The 19,944-nt window shown below is 50.1% G+C and overlaps 8 protein-coding genes across 8 annotated transcripts; 3 read left to right on the plus strand and 5 right to left on the minus strand.

Annotated features, from left to right (window-relative positions):
• Positions 1 to 1,690: 1,690 nt before the first annotated feature.
• Positions 1,691 to 2,315, minus strand: BDW70DRAFT_162627 (hemerythrin domain-containing protein; the record flags this gene model as incomplete). Its single annotated transcript, XM_073741158.1, has 2 exons — positions 1,691 to 2,188; positions 2,250 to 2,315. 2 exons carry the CDS (start codon positions 2,313 to 2,315, stop codon positions 1,691 to 1,693), a joined length of 564 nt encoding a protein of 187 aa, XP_073593182.1.
• Positions 2,316 to 2,436: 121 nt separating this feature from the next.
• Positions 2,437 to 4,814, minus strand: erg9 (bifunctional farnesyl-diphosphate farnesyltransferase/squalene synthase). The gene is made up of 4 exons (XM_073737837.1): positions 4,410 to 4,814; positions 3,289 to 4,348; positions 3,060 to 3,242; positions 2,437 to 3,012 (listed from the first exon to the last, which is right to left on the minus strand). Exons 1-4 carry the CDS (start codon positions 4,472 to 4,474, stop codon positions 2,908 to 2,910), a joined length of 1,413 nt encoding a protein of 470 aa, XP_073593183.1. The 5' UTR covers positions 4,475 to 4,814; the 3' UTR covers positions 2,437 to 2,907.
• Positions 4,815 to 5,056: 242 nt separating this feature from the next.
• BDW70DRAFT_97389 (DnaJ domain protein) lies at positions 5,057 to 7,085 on the plus strand. The gene is made up of 5 exons (XM_073745320.1): positions 5,057 to 5,324; positions 5,379 to 5,422; positions 5,478 to 5,571; positions 5,628 to 6,619; positions 6,672 to 7,085. The coding sequence occupies exons 1-5, from the start codon at positions 5,219 to 5,221 to the stop codon at positions 6,822 to 6,824; spliced, it is 1,389 nt and encodes a 462-aa protein (XP_073593184.1). The 5' UTR covers positions 5,057 to 5,218; the 3' UTR covers positions 6,825 to 7,085.
• Positions 7,086 to 7,254: 169 nt separating this feature from the next.
• Positions 7,255 to 9,686, minus strand: BDW70DRAFT_141837 (uncharacterized protein). Its single transcript, XM_073737838.1, has one exon. It carries the CDS (start codon positions 9,384 to 9,386, stop codon positions 7,665 to 7,667), a length of 1,722 nt encoding a protein of 573 aa, XP_073593185.1. The 5' UTR covers positions 9,387 to 9,686; the 3' UTR covers positions 7,255 to 7,664.
• A 251-nt stretch (positions 9,687 to 9,937) lies between these two features.
• BDW70DRAFT_141838 (Y-family DNA polymerase) lies at positions 9,938 to 12,354 on the minus strand. Its single transcript, XM_073737839.1, has 2 exons — positions 12,208 to 12,354; positions 9,938 to 12,159 (listed from the first exon to the last, which is right to left on the minus strand). Exons 1-2 carry the CDS (start codon positions 12,346 to 12,348, stop codon positions 10,462 to 10,464), a joined length of 1,839 nt encoding a protein of 612 aa, XP_073593186.1. The 5' UTR covers positions 12,349 to 12,354; the 3' UTR covers positions 9,938 to 10,461.
• Positions 12,355 to 12,387: 33 nt separating this feature from the next.
• On the plus strand, positions 12,388 to 15,135 carry BDW70DRAFT_141839 (DNA damage response protein RcaA). The gene is made up of 6 exons (XM_073737840.1): positions 12,388 to 12,427; positions 12,511 to 12,583; positions 12,632 to 12,694; positions 12,758 to 12,837; positions 12,890 to 13,041; positions 13,096 to 15,135. Exons 2-6 carry the CDS (start codon positions 12,547 to 12,549, stop codon positions 14,855 to 14,857), a joined length of 2,094 nt encoding a protein of 697 aa, XP_073593187.1. The 5' UTR covers positions 12,388 to 12,427; positions 12,511 to 12,546; the 3' UTR covers positions 14,858 to 15,135.
• A 13-nt stretch (positions 15,136 to 15,148) lies between these two features.
• On the plus strand, positions 15,149 to 17,940 carry BDW70DRAFT_141841 (uncharacterized protein). The gene is made up of 3 exons (XM_073737841.1): positions 15,149 to 15,640; positions 15,754 to 16,326; positions 16,381 to 17,940. Exons 2-3 carry the CDS (start codon positions 15,834 to 15,836, stop codon positions 17,655 to 17,657), a joined length of 1,770 nt encoding a protein of 589 aa, XP_073593188.1. The 5' UTR covers positions 15,149 to 15,640; positions 15,754 to 15,833; the 3' UTR covers positions 17,658 to 17,940.
• Positions 17,941 to 18,140: 200 nt separating this feature from the next.
• BDW70DRAFT_152523 (glycosylphosphatidylinositol-alpha 1,4 mannosyltransferase I) lies at positions 18,141 to 19,645 on the minus strand (the record flags this gene model as incomplete). The annotated part of the gene is made up of 3 exons (XM_073739453.1): positions 18,141 to 18,320; positions 18,412 to 18,519; positions 18,602 to 19,645. The coding sequence occupies 3 exons, from the start codon at positions 19,643 to 19,645 to the stop codon at positions 18,141 to 18,143; spliced, it is 1,332 nt and encodes a 443-aa protein (XP_073593189.1).
• Between the last annotated feature and the right edge of the window lie 299 nt (positions 19,646 to 19,944).

The raw sequence follows: 19,944 nt of genomic DNA on the forward strand, positions 1-19,944 counted from the left end.
CTGTTAAGGAGACTCGGGCAAATTGGGGGCGCATTACCAGTCAAGGGGAGAATATGGACGACGAGAGAGTAGCGAAAAAGGGACTACAGCATCCACCCCGCGGTACTCTACGCCAGTTTAAAATATTTGACCAGCCATCAGCCATCTCCTCGTCCTCTCCATTTTCAATTCCCGATGACGCTTGACGATCGCATGCGGACAGTGTTATGTGCGCCAATTCTGCTAATCCACTTCCCACTTCCGCAAAGGGATGATACGCGTGGCCGGGGGACTCCGGATCTCGTCCACCTGCCTTGGCAACCTGCTAGATATGGATCTGCCTTGCTAATAAACTGTCAGCCGGATCTTTTTTTGCCCCAGTAGCTGGATCAAAGCTTCTAATAGTCATGGTTCGGTGCGGTATACGGATTACTCGTTGTGGTTAGGGGCTCCATCTGCACTATTGGAACCACCGGGTTCGCCTACCCACCAAGCCGCATGGAGAAGGTGATTAAGATTAAGCTCATCAATTTGCCAATAATGATAAAATAAGGGTACGAACACCCCTGAATCTGTTAATAAATTTCTCGACGGAAGACCGACAATGCACAGATGCCCAAAAAACTATACCGAAGCTGAAGGTTGAAACTCTCAAGGCATGCAATGATGCAAGTTCGACTTATAAGCCCTAGCACCTGATTCTGGCCTAAATCCCCAGATGTTGATATTTTTACTTCATCTTACCCCCCTATCGACAGCAGTGCGGGGGAAATTACATAATCTGACATTCGTTCTTTAAAACTTGAGGGGTTGGAAAGAGAGCCACTCCAGTCACTGTCAGGAATGCTGCGTCTTAGCCCTAACAGCCCGACCAACTGCTCAGGCTCATACTCATGTCAAGCCGGAGAACAGCGCACAGAGCACCGCATCATTCGCTATCACGTCATATCTCCCATACAGACGTCGGCTTGAGTCACGATTAGAAAAGTCAGTTGACACCACCCATTGACTGGGTCAAGCAGCATTTCATTCCTATAGCGACGCAGCGCAAATGCCGTCAGCCATGCCGCTATGCAATACCATACCATGAATACAGAGTACATATGCTGAAAACTCCACCTCTTGCTTCTGGACAGAGACTTGAGCAATCGATGAACACATATCGCTCACCTCTGCGGTTTGAAGCAGACGGGCGAGGAAACTATACTGGTTTGGCTGATGACTGACGGGCTGGAATGGACGGGTTGTGCTCGTGCATTCCTGACTAGGGCTAACATTCCGCAGGCAATGCAAGTCGTCGCCTATCTTACATATCAGTCATTCGTATGATGTATGGTACAACGCAGCTCACGCCAATTCCACAAAGACTCGGGCGATTTGCGTGACCGAGAGCGAGACCAGAATCGTCAGGTTGTTTCCGATTTCCAAGCATTAGGAACCCGGGATGCCTGCTTACAAGGTATACCTACCTGCGCGTCTGCAATTTTTTACTACAAGATTGCCTGCGGATGGGGGCTGTCTCTGGTTTACCCGTGAGCTGGTACAGTGGGCGCGCTCTCCGTAGATCTCATTATACCGACAAGGGCCAGCTGCGCAGCTACTTGAGCTTTTGCCGTTCGTTGGAGTTAGAGTACGCTTAATACTTACGCTGCTAAGTAGTGAACAGACCTACTTGAACCTCCACCGATGTGACTGGGTAACTGTTAGCTGCCTACATCACAAACCTCCTAACATTCTCAACCCCCCACACTCTCCTCAAACTCTCCGGCCTCAACAACTCCACCTCCTGATCCATGTGCTCCCAAAGCACACTCTCAAACTTGCCGTCCTCCCCTTCTAGTAACCTCCTGAGTACACCCCTGTCTAGCCGCCATCCATCCTCATCCCCGTCTAATCCTCGCTCACAGCCCCTCAAGTACGCACCTAAACGGATAAGCCCGTCATGGATAACCTCATGTTGGTCGGTTAGAACACCGTCAGCCGCAAACTCGGGCATCCGTTCCGCGAGGAGCGGGAAGATGTAGCGTTCTTCGATGGAGTGGTGGCTTGAGAGGCCGGAGCAGAAGGAGAGGCCGAGGAGGATTATCTCTGAGTCTGTGCTGTCCGGGTTTCCTTTTGCCAGTGGGGACGGTGTTGGGAACTGGGACCGGGATGGAGGTGGATCGCAGGCAGTTTTTAACTCTGCCCAAGTGGCGCGGAAGCCGTTATGCTGTTGTTGAGCTTTGTTAATCTAGTTTGGATTATGATTATGTTGGATGTTGATCACATACGATATTTTCCATTTGTTCGGCGAGACGGTTGTAGATGCGGAAATCGGCTGGAGAGAGGGGTTCCATGTTCGGTAGAGGTTCTGACTGACTTTGTTGGTCCATCGAATTATTTTCTGGTGTGTTGTGTGCGGATCGATAGAAATTGGAGCTGACGATAAGAGTCAGGGGATATGTAGAAAATTGTCTTCGAAAACCAAGATCTACGTAGAAAGCCTATAGGCAAGCAGAGCGATTTGTAATACTTGCCAATCGTCTATCTACGAAGACAAGCGCCAATCGCAGAAAAGAACTGAGGAAAGTCGTTTGAAAAGTAGTATATTCATGATACGAACGTTTAATACGAGAATGGTATGTTCCAGATCTTCAATGGATGTATGCCATCTCAGCCGTAGCTGCAGGACACACATCTAGTACGTCACTGGTCGGATAAATCCACTTCATATCAGCACTTCTTCGGCACAACCACAGTCATAGAAAGGCTGGATTGCAATTTGACATCCGTGCTAGTTGGACCATTTGTTTGAGGGACGCCGGCTGCGGGGCCAGGTTGCAGAAGTAAGTGGTATTAGTAATATTATATGTGCGTACTTATCATAAGGCATCGTGGCGTGCCACCAGTGAAGGGGTATAATTAGTATCAAAATGGTCGTAATGTTGGTCAGAGCTCGCCGTGCTGCACTGCCTTTTTCGGACTGAAATTACCCTCCCTTATTTCTTTCCACGCAAGGTCGAACCGGGCGCCCATAGCCCACGCCGTTGCAATCTGGAAAGGTCAGTATCCATGTAAAAGAGGGAGGAAGACGGACATACCATAATAGCGGTGACTATCAAAGCCATTGCTCCCATAAGACCCATCATGAGCAAAACGTCTTTGCGTGTCTCCGCATCCTGTCGAGCCTTCTCAGCCTCAGCCTCCGACAAAGTGCCTTCAACCCGACGCTTGGCCGCATCAGCATCCTGCGAAGGGAAGATTGTCTCGATGAATTTCTCAATCTGTGCCAGTTAGTGACGGTACAAATATAGGAGACGCGGTACAGACCTTGCCGCAGACGATACTGATTTTTAGGAAATTGGGATCCTTGGGGGTATTCTTCTTGTGGATCCGTCGCACATAGCGCCGGAAAACGTCGCACAGAACCCGCAGATTTTGCGTACTCTCTGTCATAAGCTGGCATGCATCACCTTTGGTTATCTTGATGTTCCGTTCGAACATGGTGTAGTTGCGGAAGCAAAGTTCCAATGTAGCAATTGCCATGGCCTGGGGTATAGCGCAGAAGTTGAAAACACTCTGCTCGCGCAGACCGGCAAGGTAAAAGAGACAGTCCTCGACATGTTCCAGTGCGTTTAGGACCATCTCAGAATTGCAGTTGAGAGCCGCCTCCCGGTTCTCGGGCTTAAACAGATCTTCAAAGTTATCGACGTGCTTCGACCATATGGACTTCGGCCAAAATCGTCGACCATCGTCCTCATCTTCGCGGATATCACGAATAATGTTTGTCTTTTGGAGAAAAAGACCCATAGACTTGTGAAGACGTGTGCGCTTCAGCAAAGCAGGGTTGCCAAACTCTGCCTCCACGAAGAGACGAGTCAAGCCTTCACCCACTAACCCAGCCACGTAATAGCAGTAAAGATCGTACTCCTCGACAGACTTTACACTCGCATCTTCGAAGGCAGCCTTGCGCGCGTAGTCAGCCATACCGTTACCCATTTTGTCGGTGATATCCTTGATGATGACTTGGTAGGCAGGCTTCATGTTCTTGAACTCGGTAATGACGTTGTGGAACTGAACCAGCAGCTCACGGTCCTTCTCCTCCGGGCGGTTCCCATCAAAAGTCCATCCATCTTGCTCTAGGAAGTCTTTGAAGTTGCGCAGTAGAGGTTCCTTGGTTTCAAGGGGAATTGAGGTATCGTCCTCTATTGTATCAAGCCCACGAAGTACCAAATAGAAAACACAGACCGGCAAAAGAAGCTCTGGATGTAACTCCTTGATCACAGCACTGAAACTCCGACTTGTGAGGTCCAGAAACTTGAAGCAGGCCTTCTGCGTCTCCGTCTCGTTCTTCTCGTTACGTTCATGAACAGGGTTATGCCAGACTTTCCTAACCATCCCCAAGAGGAATTGTCAGCCATTGAACTGAACGATTGAGAAGCTGAACATACCATTGGATGATCGACCTCAGTTCTGAAGGGTGAAAAGCGAAGTAAATGATGTTGCCGAGGCCCATGGTGTTTAACTGGGATATATTACACGAAAAGGTGAAAGGTGAAGGGGTGGGAGCTGTACGATGGGGAGAAAATAAGAATGCGAGGCGATTTGAGAAAAACACCGAAAGAGGCAAAATTAGCAGCAAATTGGCGTATTAGTACACAATAGAGAAGTAATGTACATAAGGCTCTCTTGACCAATTGGCAAGCAGGAGAGTGATGAAGACGGCCAAGGTGATGAGAGCACAGGAAGAAAAAAGAAATAAGATGCAGGGTCGGAGAATTCGGCAGGGGCCGAGGGGGGAGAAGAAGGACAGGTATATCAGGAGAAGAGAGAGGGGAGAGGAGGTGAGATGAAAGGAGTACGGATTTGAGTGGTGGAAGTGAAAAGAAGAAAATTTCCCCAATTTTAGTGTCTTTGGAGCGCCGGATCATATCGGCCTCCGGAACACTTCATTACCCCTGAAACGTGCCCTTATGCCATAGAAAATAGGGGGCTCGGCGTAATCTATAACCCGAGCGTGACATCTCTTACCGCTGGTCCTCTTGGTCTCCCCGCCATGACGAAAGGCCCTTCGGAAGCTTCACCAGGCAGAAAAAAATAATAATCCTCGCGCATACCATAGTACAGTCTTTTCAAGCAGGCCTCTCCTATACCAGGAATCTGGTCTCGGTGCTTCTTCTTAGCCTGAACTCTACTCCAACCCACTTGCAGTTCAGAGGACAGCCGGAATCACAACTGGCGGTCTTGCCGCATTCTCAAGATGGTTGTTGATACCAGCTATTACGACGCCCTCGGGGTGCCGCCCACTGCCACAGAACTTGAAATCAAGAAGGCATATCGAAAACTTGCCGTCGTCACTCACCCTGGTTTGATTTCTTGACATATATTATGGCGTTAACTCGATCTAACTAATTTCGCAGACAAGAATCCTGGCGATGAGACCGCGCATGAGCGATTTCAAGCGGTACGCTTTCAACAGCCCAGTCCTCGACATGATACTGATTTATTTCCGTCACCAGATCGGAGAAGCGTATCAAGTCCTCAGCGATGCCGAACTTCGCAAGCGTTATGATACCCACGGCAAGGAAGGGGCTGTCCCGGACCAAGGTTTCGGTGCGTGGTCGGAATGAGGACTATTCTCCTTTACAATCCCCGCTAATGGATTGCAGAGGATCCGAACGAGTTCTTTGGTATGATATTTGGTGGAGACGCGTTCTACGATCTTATCGGCGAAATATCCTTGCTGCAAGACCTTACGACTCGCATGGAAATCACAACGGAAGAGGCGGAGGAAGATCTAGCCGCGTCGACGGAAGAAAAGCTGAATATCAATGAGCAGGAAGGCAAGTCTGCAGCTGAAACCACCAGCTCAGGTGCGAGCGCAGCCTCGCCGTCGCCCGCCGCCTCCGGTACAAGCACTCCTCGTCCTCGTCTGGGACAGCAGGCTATCATGGATAAGTCCGATGAGGAAATCCGCATGCAGGCCGCCGGTGTATCAGAGGAAGAGCGCGAGCTCAGGAAAAAGGAGAAGAAGAAAGGCGGTCTTACACGCGAACAGGCCGAAAGACTCCAAGCCTTCGAACTCGAGCGACAAAAGGCGCGAGAGGAGCGAGTCGACATGCTGGCGACGAAACTTATTGACAAGATCAGCGTATGGACGGAAACTGACAAGGGTGCCGACGTGACTCGCGCCTTTGAGGAGAAGATTAAGCTTGAGGTGGAGAATCTGAAGATCCAGTCATTCGGTATTGAGATCCTCCATGCTATCGGCGCTACGTATGTTTCAAAAGCTACCTCTTTCCTGAAGTCACAAAAGTTTCTGGGTATTTCCGGATTTTTCTCTCGCCTCAAGGATAAGGGTACTCTTGCAAAAGAAGCCTGGACAACCATCTCGACCGTCATCGACGCACAATTGACCATGGAGGAGATGGCTAAACTCGAAGAAAAGGGCGGCGAGAATTGGACGGATGAGATGAGGGCCGAGTATTCCGTAAAGGTAACGGGCAAACTTCTCGCGGCCGCCTGGCGTGGTAGCAAACTCGAGATTCAAAGCGTCCTCCGCGACGTCTGTGATAAGGTGTTGGGCGACAAGAAGATCAAGTTGGAGAAGCGCATCGAGCGAGCTCATGCCATGATAATTGCTGGCAATATCTATTCCAAGGTATGAGCCATCCCTTTCCTAGGCTGGTATTCTTCATACTGACTCTCTTCAGGCCGAGCGTGACCCCGACGACGAGGGAGATTACATGGCCTTCGAGCAGCTCATGGCTGATGCGACGGCAAAGAAAGCGAAGGACGAGAAGAAGAAAAAGAAGAAACACGGTCACTCTGAGCCGGAAGCCTCCAGCCCGAAGGCCGCGTCGTAGTTGCTCGTCCTCTCGGAACCTACCCTCTCCCCTATTCGCCCAGTTTCTCCCGCTTAATTATTCCCCGTGTGCCTTGGATAATGCCGGATGTATCTTTCGTCGTAGCGAATTGTTATTCTCTTTCGAGAGCGCTCTCTTGGTCCGTACATTCAATTTAACTCATGGATAGCAGCACGTGTCATGTATCTATAGACGGAAAGTATATATTTTCGCTATCGCCAGCCCGGTGTGCCGTGCACCTATTCCACCCTTGGCTCGAAGTTTGCCTGAAGCGTAGACTCGAACTATCAAGTTTTACTTTTCGACTATTTCTCTCTAAAAATCCGCGATGCCAATATCCGGGCCTAGATATGATGACGAATTTGAAAGCAGTGATTAATATCGTCAAGCCATATGGCATAAAGCAGAGGCCTTACGAGAAAAGCAATAACATTGAACTATTTATTCCCATGTATTACTAAATGCTGAAGTGATAGCTGAACTCGTTGTAAGATATAGATACTCTCGTATTATTCATTATTGCGCTTGGGTATCTCGCAAGGTCCAGAGACAGGTGATCAGCCGCATAAATCTATCGCTCGCATAAACATAACAAGGGATAATTGTGATTGGAGGACAATGTTGACCAAAAGCGCCAGTACAGTAATAGGTATATAGATATCAAGCAAGCACAACACGAGGGATGAGAACCTGTCGGCGCGTATATAGGTCGCGTCTCTGAAATAGGTCCTGCGATATTAGAGGTTTCGGCAGAGTCCCTGGAAGCGCAGCTCCTGAACGAGGAAGATATTGCTATATAGGGTATCGCTAACAAACGAAAGGAGAACGAGTGGCATTTAATCATGTCGATAGCGAGTCCTCGCCGGGAGGATCCATATTAGGAATTTCGGATTCGGGCGAAACGGTGGCTAGGAGTCCGCGGCCGGCTTCTCCATCGTCGTTCAACTCATCAGGGCTAAGGACTCGCCCGCCCAGTTGAATATCATTAACAAGCACGTTGTATTCGAGTGCCTTCTGTGCTTCTTTGATGAGCTCTTCTGTCCATCCGAGACATCTCTTGAGGCTTTGATTCATTTTCTGACTGTCTGCCAGAAGCTCTTGGTGCTTGGCCAGATCAATGAGAAATCGTTTCTCATCCTTGTTTCTGTGCTTCGAGTCGTCGTCGGCTACTGAGTCAGGTCCTACTTCAATCCCATCTGGCAAGGATTCTTCGTCACTCAATTCAGACAGTTCGTCTTGTGATTGACCGGATGAGAGCTCACTCCCGCCTTCGTTAATCTCGCTCGGGATTGATAGAGTATCCGACACTGAGCGAGGAGCCATGGATAAACGACCCGAGCGACTTAGTCGTCGGAATCTTCGCAGTTCTGCGTTCTGTTTCCGCATTTCGCGCTCAAGCGTCCGGTTGATGGCCAGAAGAGACGAGTTGCTGATTTCAAGATCCAAAATCTTACGCTCTACCCGCGCGCTGAGGACTGGGCCGCTGCTCACTCCATGCTCTGACTTGACTGGGCTCTGCAACCCGTCGTTATGGCTATCGACTGTATTCGTCGATTTATTGCTGAAAATGCGTGGCCTGAGAGCAGGAACGGAATCGGAATTATAGTTTACCTCAACCTGCGGATCCGACGTAGATACGATGATGGGACTCGGCCGTAGAGCCTCGCCGCAAGTCTCACGAACAGGAGTACCGCGCGCCGTGTCGAGGCTTGAAGATTTCGTATGGCTTATTATTGGTACAGGTCGAACGGTGCTGAATGTGGGACTGTGGACCGGCGAATGAATCTCAGGCGAGTCATCAAGATGCGGTGCACCAAGTGAGGAAATACTATCGGAGAATCGAGGAGATGACGCGCTGGGTTGAGGTGACTTGAGCCGAGGAGAAGCCGTTGGCCTTGCCACGACTGCAGGCCGCGACAATCCTGAAGACCGCCGTCTGGAGCTCTCTTCAGCTGGAGGCTGATTTTCTTCTTGACCGTTCGCATATACAAAAGTAGCAGGCGAAGACACTTTCCCAGAAACTTTTGACCGGGTATCTGCCTCGGAGGAGCTCGAAACCGAACGTGCATCGCTAGCGTGGAAGAACATGGGAGATGCAGCCGAAAATTCCGTGTAGGAGTGAGGACGAGTGGAGTACAAATCGGCGGTCAATGTCTTTGCTCTTGCAGTCCTTGGGGGTTCATGATTTCCGCCCATTCGAACTGGACTGCGCTCAGTCCGGTACGCCCTTGTGTTTTCATTTGCGGGAGACGGCTGAACGGAGGACTGTGGAGAGTGCACCTGCGTACTGCCTGGAGAAAGGATGCTCCCATCACGTCTGCTATTTCTGGAGCCGGATCGGGGTGTGATATTCGCATTTAGATAGGAGGGCTCGGGACCATATCTCGCGGGAGTCGTTGCAGAGTGGTCCGAGGGAGCAACTCGTTTGGGAGCGCGGACGGCGGAAGGATTGGCGAGTTTCGGAGTTAAGGGGGTCTTGTTATTTGCTCTGCTGAACGCTGCACTAAGGGTCGGAGTAAAAGGTTTGGCAAGGTGGCCATTGTGTTGTTTATCGTAAGTCATAGCTGCTAGATTCGAGGGGCAGACAGAAGGGAGAGCTGTTATGGCATTGCGGCACTCTTCGAGGATCTGCGAGCATGGTGGCACCAGCCAGCCGACAGCGTAGGTCTGATCCAGGCGAGACCACCCGTGATATCTTTCGAGTAGGGAGGAAGACGCAAAGGGAGTCGCCTGATGGTCGTGATGAAGATTTTAGGACGAGAACGCAGCGTGGAAACTAACTATTTTGCCGCCAAATACCACGCCGACCGAGATGTTTATCCCCGCCAAATTCGGCCTAGTCTGCTTTTCACCGCAACTGAAATAGCATTCCAAGGGGGTTCAGTAATTGCTCTCGAATGGGTATACAAATGCTAGAAATCCCATCTGGCAGTGGTTTGGTTCTATAAGCCCTTGATATCTTGAATCACCGGGAATTCTCGCTTCAGCTGAGCCGATACTCCGGTTGTTAGATCATTCTACTCCCGTATATGCCCCGCCTCTATGGGCTGATCAACAACTGGAGAAGTGAACATATTCTGAACAGCATTTTACAATTATATATGCCCAACACTAAAAACATATGCATAGCCGCATCGAAACCGCCGTGCATTAGGTATAATCTAGTTTGTCTATCCATTGCTATCCAACAAAGGTAGAATAACCGATACTTATCAGCGAGAATCCCAGAAAATGGGCAAGAGACCAGGCTAGTCTGGCATGGGCTGTCCTGATCCTTGAGACACGAAGGTGCATAGATTGAGTTACACGATATGGGTAGGCCGTCAGATACAAATCACGATTCCACCGACCTTGCTTATATAGCACGTGCTGGACCTCCTGGTTAGTATCCAGGCGTAAGGAGTTAGCCCGCAGTGGGTCGTTCTAGGTCACGCCGTAACATGTTTGATATAGAGCGCTCTATTCGGCGAAAGAAAGTTGTTGAAACAGACTGTTCGGGATCAGATCCGCTGTTATACCTAGAGGTTCGCATAGCTGAAGCGCATTCGAAGCGGCCAAGCATAGGCGCGGTGCCCAAGCGCAGCCATGTGGTAGCGGCCTTGGCTGGTTTTGAGTAGCAGAAAAGGAGAATTTTCGTTTAAGTGAAGAAAAGACGTTTCTGTCGCGGGTCTACGCTGTCGCGAGAAGCAGTCTTTCGCTTTCGTGTGCTGTGTGGTGCTGGTTGAGCTTGCGGCTGCAGTTGCGGCGAATCGTCCTGGATAGCCTCTTTTATCGTTTGCTTCGATAAACAGTAGTCCACATGGTCATTAAACTTCCTATCGTCCGCGATCTGAGGCATTAAACAAATAGGGCAGTCCCAATACTCCGGTTGATCCAGTAGTTTACCGGCGGTGGTCGGCGTTGGGCTTATCTCAATCTGGTCACCTCCAGCTTCGGGTGTTTCTTGACTGAGCCTTTCTAGCGCCTGCATATCGCTCTGGAGCTCCTCGCGGGCCGCCTTCTCGAAGGCTTCTTCTGCATTTATTTCTTGTTCCACAGGAGACTCTATTGCAGTATCTGGCACAGGTTTTCTCCGCGCAGCGGCACCGAAAAAATTCATGTCGAATTTCTTGGTGCTCACGAGGTTGGTACATCGAATACCGAGCAGACGGAGCTTCATATTGGGAATCTCCTTCTCGAGTTTCTCTAACATCGGAAGGGCAGAAGTGAAGAGATCTTTGGCCGTAGACACGGCCCTTGCGGGCTGATATTGCCGGGTTAACACCTCGAAAGTAGCCAGCTTGACCTTAAGAACCAGTGTACGGCCCATAAATTGTGTGCGTGACAGGTCCTTCTCTAGTTCTTGAGCACAGGACCAGAGTTTCTCTCTGAACTCTTCTCGTTTACTGATCTCATGAAATGTCCTCTCGGTGCCGACGCTTTTGCGCTCGTAGCTTTCAGCTGGTTGAATTTTTGTCCTGCCCACTCCGAGATAGCACTGCGCTAAAAAGTGAAGAGCCTTTTCGCCAAATAGCTTCTGCAGATAGGCACGTTGTGGGAAAATGTCGCCGCATGTTTTGATGCCGATTGAGTCGAGTTCCCGTTCGAACACTCTGCCCACGCCATTGATTTTGCGCATAGGAAGATCTCTCATGAATTCCATGATAGCATCCTTATCGTTTGGAACACGGAACTGGCCATTTGGTTTATTGCGATTCGAGCAGATTTTTGCGATTTTTGCATTTGCTGCAATTCCGGCAGAGACAGAGATCTTGGTCTTCTCTAGAATCTCGGCACGCATGCGACTGACAGCCTCTTCTGGATCAAGCTGCTTTTCGCGGCAGTAAGCGGTAATGTTCAAATAGGCTTCGTCGATGCTCGCACTCTCGAATTGAGGGTCATATTGTGCAAGTATGGCGCGGATTTCTTGAGCTTTCGCCGTATACTTTTCGTAGTTTTGCGGCAGGCAAATTAACTGGGGACACAACTTCTTTGCGACAAAGGAGGCCATGCCGCTTCGGCAGCCAAACTTCCTAGCCTCATAGTTGCAAGTCGTCAGAACGCCCTTTCCAACCGCCATCGGTACGGTTTTCAGCTCCGGTCTATCCAGCTCTTCAACCGCAGCAAAGAACGCATCGCAGTCTACGTGAACCACATACTGCGAGAGGTCTCTGGTGGACTCTATTTCAGCAAAGACCTGGTTTGCTAAGCGTAAGTCGACTGAGAGATTCAGGCTCTCAAGGCGCGTCTTTTCCTTCAGAATCCGCTGTATCTTCTCCGTGAGGACATTATCGCGGATTTGCTCATGGTTGAAAAACTTGGAGCCTTTAGAGGCATTATAAATGATTTCAGAGACCTCCACAATTAGTCTAACTGCAAGAAAACGAGAAGCCTTTCCCCTCACCTTTCTCTGGTCAACCGAGTCCTGGCCCGCCTTTATCAAAGAAGGCCCCAACAGCTGATACTTAAGACTCTCATCGACACCAGGAGACTTGTAGCCTTTTATTATGGGCTGTTCGCCCTTACTAATTCTTTCCTCCTCCATGGAAACATCGTCGCAGGTATAATGAAAGAGAATTTTAGCGGCTGATGCTCGTTGAACCTCCAAACTAGGCAGCATTACGGTAGGCACCAAATCACGTGTCTACGCGTTTTCCTTCGCGGCGCTGCACGTGCCGGACATCCGTTGACGCTCATCCAACTCAAGTCATGTTAGGTCCTTATTGCGCTGACTGTGCCCCTCATGTGGATCCTTGACACGGAGGGAGACTTCCTCGGTGGTGATTATGTCTGTCCATTGTCAATTTTTAAGATCTGACGGTTAGAAGGCAAGCGCTTGTGGCTGCGACCCGGAAAGAAGTATCTCTTTGGTCGTGTCAAGACGGAGGGCGGTATGACGGCTGTTATGTTCCCAACTGCTAACGAACCTCACTAACGACTGTAACCAAATATAGTCCGAGAAGCGGTGCCAGACGCGTCAGTCTCCCGCAAACACTTGACGATCGAGGTATCGCAAGTCCAGGCAGGTGATGGGGTACGCATCCTAATCATGGGTTGTTAGCTCCCCTCTGACCCATCGCGTTTAGTCGAAAACGAAGAAAAGATCCGAAATCCTCGTTACCGACGAGAAATCGAAGGCCGGCACAATAATCGATGGTGAAAAGATAAAAGGTGCCAGTAGGAAACTGACCGGGGAGGAGCATATAATATACCTGGGAAAATCACGTCATCCTTTGCGGTGAGTGCCTGTCAAGAATACAGAGCTCAGTGCTTATTATTGGACGACGCTTAGCATAAAATGGGAGCCAAAGGTTCTTAGCTTTTCCTTCTCTTCTAAGGAAAGCAATAAAAACGCCCTCGCCCGCTTTCGTGATCGCTTGGAAGGCTTGGATATCAAGACTATCGAGGAATACCTCGTCAATGTGACAACCCATGTCGTCCAGACTAAGCGAAATACTGCGAAGGGACTACAAGCGCTGGTAAATGGCACATACATGGTGGACTACTCTTTCATCGATGCCCTAGATTACGCGTCTACCCCGAGCGATCTGGAGAATATGGAAAGTCTGTCTCCATTGGAGGCCGATTTTGACGCTGCGTGGCCCAATGCGAAAGAGTTCCTCCCGCCTCCTGGGAAAGAAGTCTTCGACGGCTCAGATGAGGCATTCGCACCCAACCCCAATCGAGCCAATGTCTTTGAAGGGTATACCTTTGTTTTCTGCGACAAGTCGCAGCATCAGCTCCTTACGGACCCAATCACTAATGGACATGGGAAAGCGCTATATCTTGATGTGGAAGAGGGTGTGACTACCCCGGAGGAGGTCGTACAGTTTATGAAAAACGCCGCCGGCGAGAGAGGCATTGGATCTGAAAGAAATTATGATGGTGGAGTGGTGCTTGTACGATTCAAGTCAAAAACAGGAAATCAAGACTGGCCGGTACAGCTGTGTAATGAGGTTGCACTCATGACTGACCAACGGGTTATTCAGCAGAATGAGTTTCTCAATGCAATCTTGAACAATGATGCCTCCATTTTGTGCCGGCCGCTCCGTCATGAAATAGTGCAAGAGCCGTCGCCTGAGCTTGCATCCATCCACCCCCCTTCGAATGTACAAGTTGTTGGCGAGTCCCAACAGCCTGAAGAAGTTAGTCAACCGCCGAAGAAAGTCAAGAGCTCTCGAGTGCACAAGTATGTCACCAAAACGAGAGTTTTCGACGACGGATTCGACATCAATTCCATACCGGTCTACGCCCCAGAGGTAGATGAGCCTACAGAGGATCTGCAACCGATGTCGATAGATGCTGCTTCCGGCGAACCATCTCAGCAACCTGACAGCTTCCAGGAGGAAGAAGACCTCGTCTCGAGTTTGCTACCCGGAGCTACTGCAATGAAACGCCGGCGGGGTGAAACCTTCCAGCAAAATCTGGAAGAGTCCAGCTCCCATGCTAAACCGGGGGAAGGTCCTCGGCCTAAGCGTCAAAAGCTCGATGTCTTAGAGGCAGCGCGGCAGCACCGAGAGGCAGAAGAGGATGCTGCTCGTCAGCGACGGCAGCAGGAGGAAGAATCACTTCAAGACTCTCTCCAAGATGTGGACGTGGAGAAACTAAGAGGACTTGCCATCGTGGAAGAGTTGGAAATCCCAGCCAAGCCGGCAGACCAAGAAAACGATCGATGGGATGAGCGGTGGAATGGACGAAAGAACTTTAAGAAGTTCATCCGAAAGGGCGAGCGCCGCCGCGATCCACAGCGCCATCGGATTCCTCTACAGACCGTCATTGTTCCCTTGGAGGAAGTGCCACGGAAGGACATTGGATCTGGGGATCACTACTGGGTGAACACCAGTCGCTCCTCGAACCGGAGCCCACAAGAAAGCCAGCGAGACCGCGAGGTCAGTCAGGCACCAGACAGCGAGCCATGGCAGCCACGAATAGTCGCACAAAGTGAGTTTGAGAAGTCGACGACGACGCCGAGAAGTCAGAAACGTGCTCGTGAGGAGCAAGATTCAGATAGTAGTGATGACGAGCTTAAGTTCCGGTTTCGTCGCAGGCGATGATTCCTGCATTTTACTTCTGTGTATATTCTTTTCTACGGTGATCAAATACGTATGGAGTAAAGGCGTCTAGCTTGTCGGTCGAATAGGGCGCCAAGCGGTAGGTAGTCGCTAAATGTATGGTGTGAAAGTTACAAATGTATACAAAGTACTCCTGATTGGAAGTTCGCCAGAGATTGAGATCGGCTGGCAGGAATTCTTTCAATGATCCCGACTATTCGATTCTCCAATGCATGGCTGCAGGCCACCGGGTTCTGACAGCTAGTTTCAAGTGAAAGAAAGTCCATTATTAAAGTGATACCAAATTCAAGGCGTCGGAATGAATCTCGAACAAGGGGGCTGCTATAAATACACTGCACTCTGGCTTGGACGATGGCATCACGGGCGTGAAATCATCTGACCGAATTCATGGCTATCCCAAATCTTCGAATCTCGTTTCCATTGCTCTCTCCCCCTCTTTCTCCTCCATAACCCACCAACGACTGCTGTACTGAGTGAAGCCCATCCCGATCTCTCTGCTATCATTGATTCTTATCGCCACCTGCACGATCGCATCACCACTTGCTGTCCCGACGCTGCCTGACTGCCTAATTCCCGGTCATCTCCTCCGTCAACCAACACCAGACGCTTCCAACGCAGCATCATCCCCACCTGGCGCCATGGAGCACGCTGGCAGAGCGTAATTCGACTTGCTTACTCTTGTGGTCATTCCTCGTCAGATATATTCGCGTCCCTCGTGCTTCTTTCACCTCCACTGTTTTGTACGACAGTCCAGATCCGCCTTGAGTACGTTTAGCGTCATGTTCTCAATTCTTTTCTTCTTCTGCATTTGTTTTTACGGCTTCTTTCTCCTCGTTTTCTCGCTCGTTTCCGGCTTGCTAACTTGGGTTTCCCCATAGCCATTTTCCTCCATTTTTAACGATTGACGATATAGCCTTTGCCTGGCTTTTTTTAGGTCACCATACTTTTCCCGAAAATCATGACCGCCGATTTACTTCCGTCTTCTTCTCCTTTCATAATCTCTACAATCCCACCCCCTCGACCCGTTTCAGTGAATGCTTTCGCGAGAGCTTCTTCCATTTCAAATTCCGTCTCATGCTCAAAATCAAATCGAAGTACAAGCGCTGGAATCCCGAGCCATGAGGGATCATTCACCGTCCCCGTGGGTCCGGACTCCCCGGGATCGCCCCAGTCGCCAGTGGATACCGAGATGGAGGATGTGCAGTTAGCCGAGTCACTGTCAATATGCGAGTCGAAAGTTCGTTTCGAACACCTTCCAGTCGAAATTCACGAGACCATCCTCGACTTTTTGTTCGGTGAGCGCACATCGACCTTTACTGGGGCTAGTGGGAAATCATCTGCGCAGAGTTGGCACAAATCGTTGAGGCATCCGAGGCGGAAAGCTCTTTCGAACCTGGCTCTCATCTCGCCTATTTGGAGAATTCTTGTGCAAGATCGGATTTACCGACACAGTGAGTAGCCTTATCCTTGCCGTCTGTTTCCCGTGCTTAACTCCGTTGTCATAGTCAAACTCAAAGGCACCGCATATGAGCTGGAGGAAAGTGCACGCTGGTTTCGTGCGCATCCTCATCTGGCATCCTACGTTCGTCATGTGGAGATATGGATACCTGTTTGGGGCCAACGAGCGATAAAGAACGCCTCCCGTCAGCTTCCACGAAGATCGAATGATGAAAATGCGGGATTAACGGATATGGCAGCTCTTCAAGCTACAATGGCGTGGGACGATCCGCATTCCAACCCCGTGGCTGACTACAAATATTACTACGCAAGCCACAATGCTACGTTAGAAGAGATGTTTCTCCATGTGCAGACTGTATTCCGGGGGGCTCGTATACTTACTTTGGAAGGAGGTCATTGCAAAAAGCCCCCAATGGTACGCCATTTCAAAACAGATCCGACAGGATGTACAGGCCTTCAACGGCTTCCAATACTCCCAGATATCCAGACCTTCGTTATGCGCGGAGCCTGGAACATTATGCGGGGCCACCGACACTGGATCACTTTATCCCAGGCACTACCAAACGTCCGTGAGTGGCATTGCTCGTATGCCAAGCCAAAGATTGAAGGCTATGAGACCATCGCCAGCATTTTCCGTCGCCTACCTTCATCACTGCTTCACGTAAATATCAGCCTCGAAGGCTTCTACAACAAAGACAACTCACAGAACCGCTGGCTCGGTGATGGTGTCAATCCACCACATCTCTGTCGTCTCCTCGGAGAAGTAGCCCCACGCCTTGAATCTCTTACATTTACCGGCAAAGTTTGCGCATGTCTTTTCGAGTCCACGAAGAACTCCATGGTTACCCGGCCCGATCAGACGCAGAAGTCAAAGCTCAAATCCCTCGACTTAGTCGTGAAAACATGCTGCCGCGACAGAAAACTCTACCCGGCCCTCCCCTTCCTTGACGACTTCTCCGGCATCACAAACCTAAACTTCATACGCGCCTTCGAGGAACTCGTCGTAGCATCCATTAACGGCCTCCAAATCCACCAGAAGTTAGAGTACATGCGCATCCGCTTCATTGATCTTGACTCCGCTTGCCCTCCACTCAACCCGTACTTTCAGCTCATTGGCACCAAGGCCACGGGTCTCTGGAACGAACCCATCCTCGAGGCCCTCCATGAGGCTCGTCCAGAGGCGCAATTCGTCAAACTCACCGACGGCATCTCCCCGCAATATGGGAACAACAATCAGATCGTGGGCGCAATATACCCGCGCACAAGACCGTTGAGCATCCATGCGTCCACGTATAGAATTATTGCCGATGTGCCGAAACACTGAGACTACGCAGGAGGAGCAAAGATAAAGCAGCCTGAGCGTTAATGCATTTTTCCATGTCTTTCACGGTTGTCGTTGCAAGGATCGCCTTCTTTTGTGTAGGGTTATAAGATACCATAGTACGTTTGTTTGTTTTCCCCATCTTTCTCCGCCTATCCCACTTCTGTGAGAGTATCCTCACTCAGGATCAGGCCATGACATGATACATACGAATGGAGATCTGATATCAGACACCAGATCATCTGCTTGTCCAGCTAATTCACAGGTCAATGTAAGTTAGTAAAAGGCTGTAGTTCATTAAACTGAGGTCATTTCTTTCATCTATTTAGATTATATACATCTATCTATTTACGTAGACATGGAGTGTTGCCCTACCGAAGCCCCTTAACTTCACATCCCAATCCAGACCCGTACATATGACGCAACTGGATTCCTCTCTTCTCCATAAGCCACGTTTAACGGCCCCAGCAGTGAGCAGTCAATACCCTATTTCACCCTCCGCTTCTCATCGCCCAAATACAGATTCAGACCCCCAACATCGGCCACAATAACGCCTAAAATCCAAGCATTCACCGCAAAGAACCCCAAGCTCGCAAGAAACAATCCGGGCAGGAAACTCGATATGCCCAGAAATTCGAGCAGGTAGCCTTGTTGCAGCCAGAGGGCCTGAGCATTGGTTGTAAGGTTAGCCAGAGGGCCTAACGCATATTCATGATATTGGGAGGTCAGTAGAAGGAAAGGCTCGGAACAAGCGTACCTGGCCAAGAATCCACAGTGCAGCGACTGTTATCCCGAGCCGCGGGTTTTGGAGGAGAGATGAGGTGGGGAGGTAAAAGGGAAGGAAGATCAAGTACCAGAGGAAGTACTGTTTTGCGTCAGCTAGATTATTTTGGAAATTGCGTGGGGTGGCTATGTGCTGCGAGGAACTCAAAGAAGCAAGGACATACCTGGCTCGTACAAACTTTGTTGAAGGTCACGAACGCAAATGTCTGTGCAAGCATTGTCCCCGGTAGATCCTTCTTCCCCAGAACGAGCGGAATGACGACAACAGAGATGAGTAGCTGCGGGATAAAGGCAAGGGACTCAAAGCTCCCGCTAGGACCCCCCGCGCCATGGCCCGCGGCGCCGGCTGAAGAAGCAGCAGTGAGATAGAGTAGTGTGCTATAAGGCGAGAAATTATGCCGGTGGTCAATGCGCGTAAGATGGTGCAGGTAGGTGTGTTGAAGAAACGGAGTGCCGTAGTGCAGGTACATTGCCGCGTTTAGGGCCACAAATGTGAGCAGCGAGATTAGGGTGAGCCGAATACGACACGGGGTGATAAACGACAGAATCTGCGAAATGGACATGCCGACAGGGGTGTCTTTGAATTTGGGTTCGGCCTCCCGACTTTCCGATTGAGCCTTGTTGGTCGTGAACTCCTTCTCATCCAACCACCAAAGAATAGACACTCCGTAAATGAATGGATAGATCTTGAAATGAACACCGATCCCTAAAAGCACACCTCCAAGGTAAATCCTGCGATTCAGGACAGCCCAGAGCAGCGCAACAACTAGCACCCCCAGTAACCCTTCCGAGCTCCCACGGGTACTGATATTTGCAACCATGGGATTCAGTAGCCAGAAGCTGGCATACTTTAACGCACGCTCTGCGCTCATCCCATGCGTTAGGGTCAGCGATTTCGCGACAAGCCAGCCTGCCACAACATCGGACAGCGCGAAGAGCGCCTTGCCAAAGGAGAAGAAGCCTGGGATAGCCCAGGTCGTGGGGAGGAGCATCCACGCTAGCAACGGTGTGTAGCGGTAAGTGTCTCGGGCGTAAGGGGAATCCCCTTGAGATACGTAGCGCGAGGCGTCAGTGAAGACCATGTAGTCGATATCTGTGTATTTGACCGCTGAGTGGGCATCTTGCCAGGCCCCGTAGAAGAGAAGAACTGCGCGGAGGCCAACAGCCAAGCCGTAGACCATGAATGGTCTTTTGAAGAGTGATTCCATTTTTTGCAAGTTGAATGTGCCTTGTAAATAACCCTTCTGGTGATTTTGATGGATCGGGTCAGTCATCCGAGACTTGTCCCACTGCCCGCCGGAAATCGTAAGAAGCGGGTTCAGCAGCTGGGGAATCAAGTCACTAACGAAGCAGCTTCCTTAAATGTTCAATGAGCACATTAGACATTCACGCCCAAAGTTCCACTTAAACAGGGGTCGGGTAACGCCGTCGGCGTAGTTGTTGGAAATGCAGCTCGGGGTATCTTGGCGTCTTCAAACTATTGCTGACTCAGCATCCATGGCCGATC

Source organism: Aspergillus foveolatus (genome assembly GCF_047715535.1).
Source record: "Aspergillus foveolatus strain CBS 279.81 unplaced genomic scaffold BDW70scaffold_53, whole genome shotgun sequence".
In the NCBI taxonomy this organism is placed as follows: domain Eukaryota; kingdom Fungi; phylum Ascomycota; class Eurotiomycetes; order Eurotiales; family Aspergillaceae; genus Aspergillus; species Aspergillus foveolatus.

Excerpts from the sequence above, each read along its gene's own strand:
- erg9 (XM_073737837.1), bottom strand. The coding sequence starts at position 4,474 with ATGGGCCTCGGCAACATCATTTACTTCGCTTTTCACCCTTCAGAACTG. Across the intron at positions 4,349-4,409 it reads CTGAGGTCGATCATCCAATG|GAAAGTCTGGCATAACCCTG; the intron begins GTATGTTCAGCT and ends GGGGATGGTTAG. Across the intron at positions 3,013-3,059 it reads TGATAGTCACCGCTATTATG|ATTGCAACGGCGTGGGCTAT; the intron begins GTATGTCCGTCT and ends TGACCTTTCCAG.
- BDW70DRAFT_97389 (XM_073745320.1), top strand. The coding sequence starts at position 5,219 with ATGGTTGTTGATACCAGCTATTACGACGCCCTCGGGGTGCCGCCCACT. Across the intron at positions 5,423-5,477 it reads CGCATGAGCGATTTCAAGCG|ATCGGAGAAGCGTATCAAGT; the intron begins GTACGCTTTCAA and ends TTCCGTCACCAG. Across the intron at positions 6,620-6,671 it reads CTGGCAATATCTATTCCAAG|GCCGAGCGTGACCCCGACGA; the intron begins GTATGAGCCATC and ends GACTCTCTTCAG.
- BDW70DRAFT_141837 (XM_073737838.1), bottom strand. The coding sequence starts at position 9,386 with ATGACTTACGATAAACAACACAATGGCCACCTTGCCAAACCTTTTACT.
- BDW70DRAFT_141838 (XM_073737839.1), bottom strand. The coding sequence starts at position 12,348 with ATGGAGGAGGAAAGAATTAGTAAGGGCGAACAGCCCATAATAAAAGGC. Across the intron at positions 12,160-12,207 it reads ACTCGGTTGACCAGAGAAAG|GTCTCTGAAATCATTTATAA; the intron begins GTGAGGGGAAAG and ends CTAATTGTGGAG.
- BDW70DRAFT_141839 (XM_073737840.1), top strand. The coding sequence starts at position 12,547 with ATGTGGATCCTTGACACGGAGGGAGACTTCCTCGGTG. Across the intron at positions 12,584-12,631 it reads GGAGGGAGACTTCCTCGGTG|GCAAGCGCTTGTGGCTGCGA; the intron begins GTGATTATGTCT and ends GACGGTTAGAAG. Across the intron at positions 12,838-12,889 it reads AAGTCCAGGCAGGTGATGGG|TCGAAAACGAAGAAAAGATC; the intron begins GTACGCATCCTA and ends CATCGCGTTTAG.
- BDW70DRAFT_141841 (XM_073737841.1), top strand. The coding sequence starts at position 15,834 with ATGACCGCCGATTTACTTCCGTCTTCTTCTCCTTTCATAATCTCTACA. Across the intron at positions 16,327-16,380 it reads AGATCGGATTTACCGACACA|TCAAACTCAAAGGCACCGCA; the intron begins GTGAGTAGCCTT and ends CCGTTGTCATAG.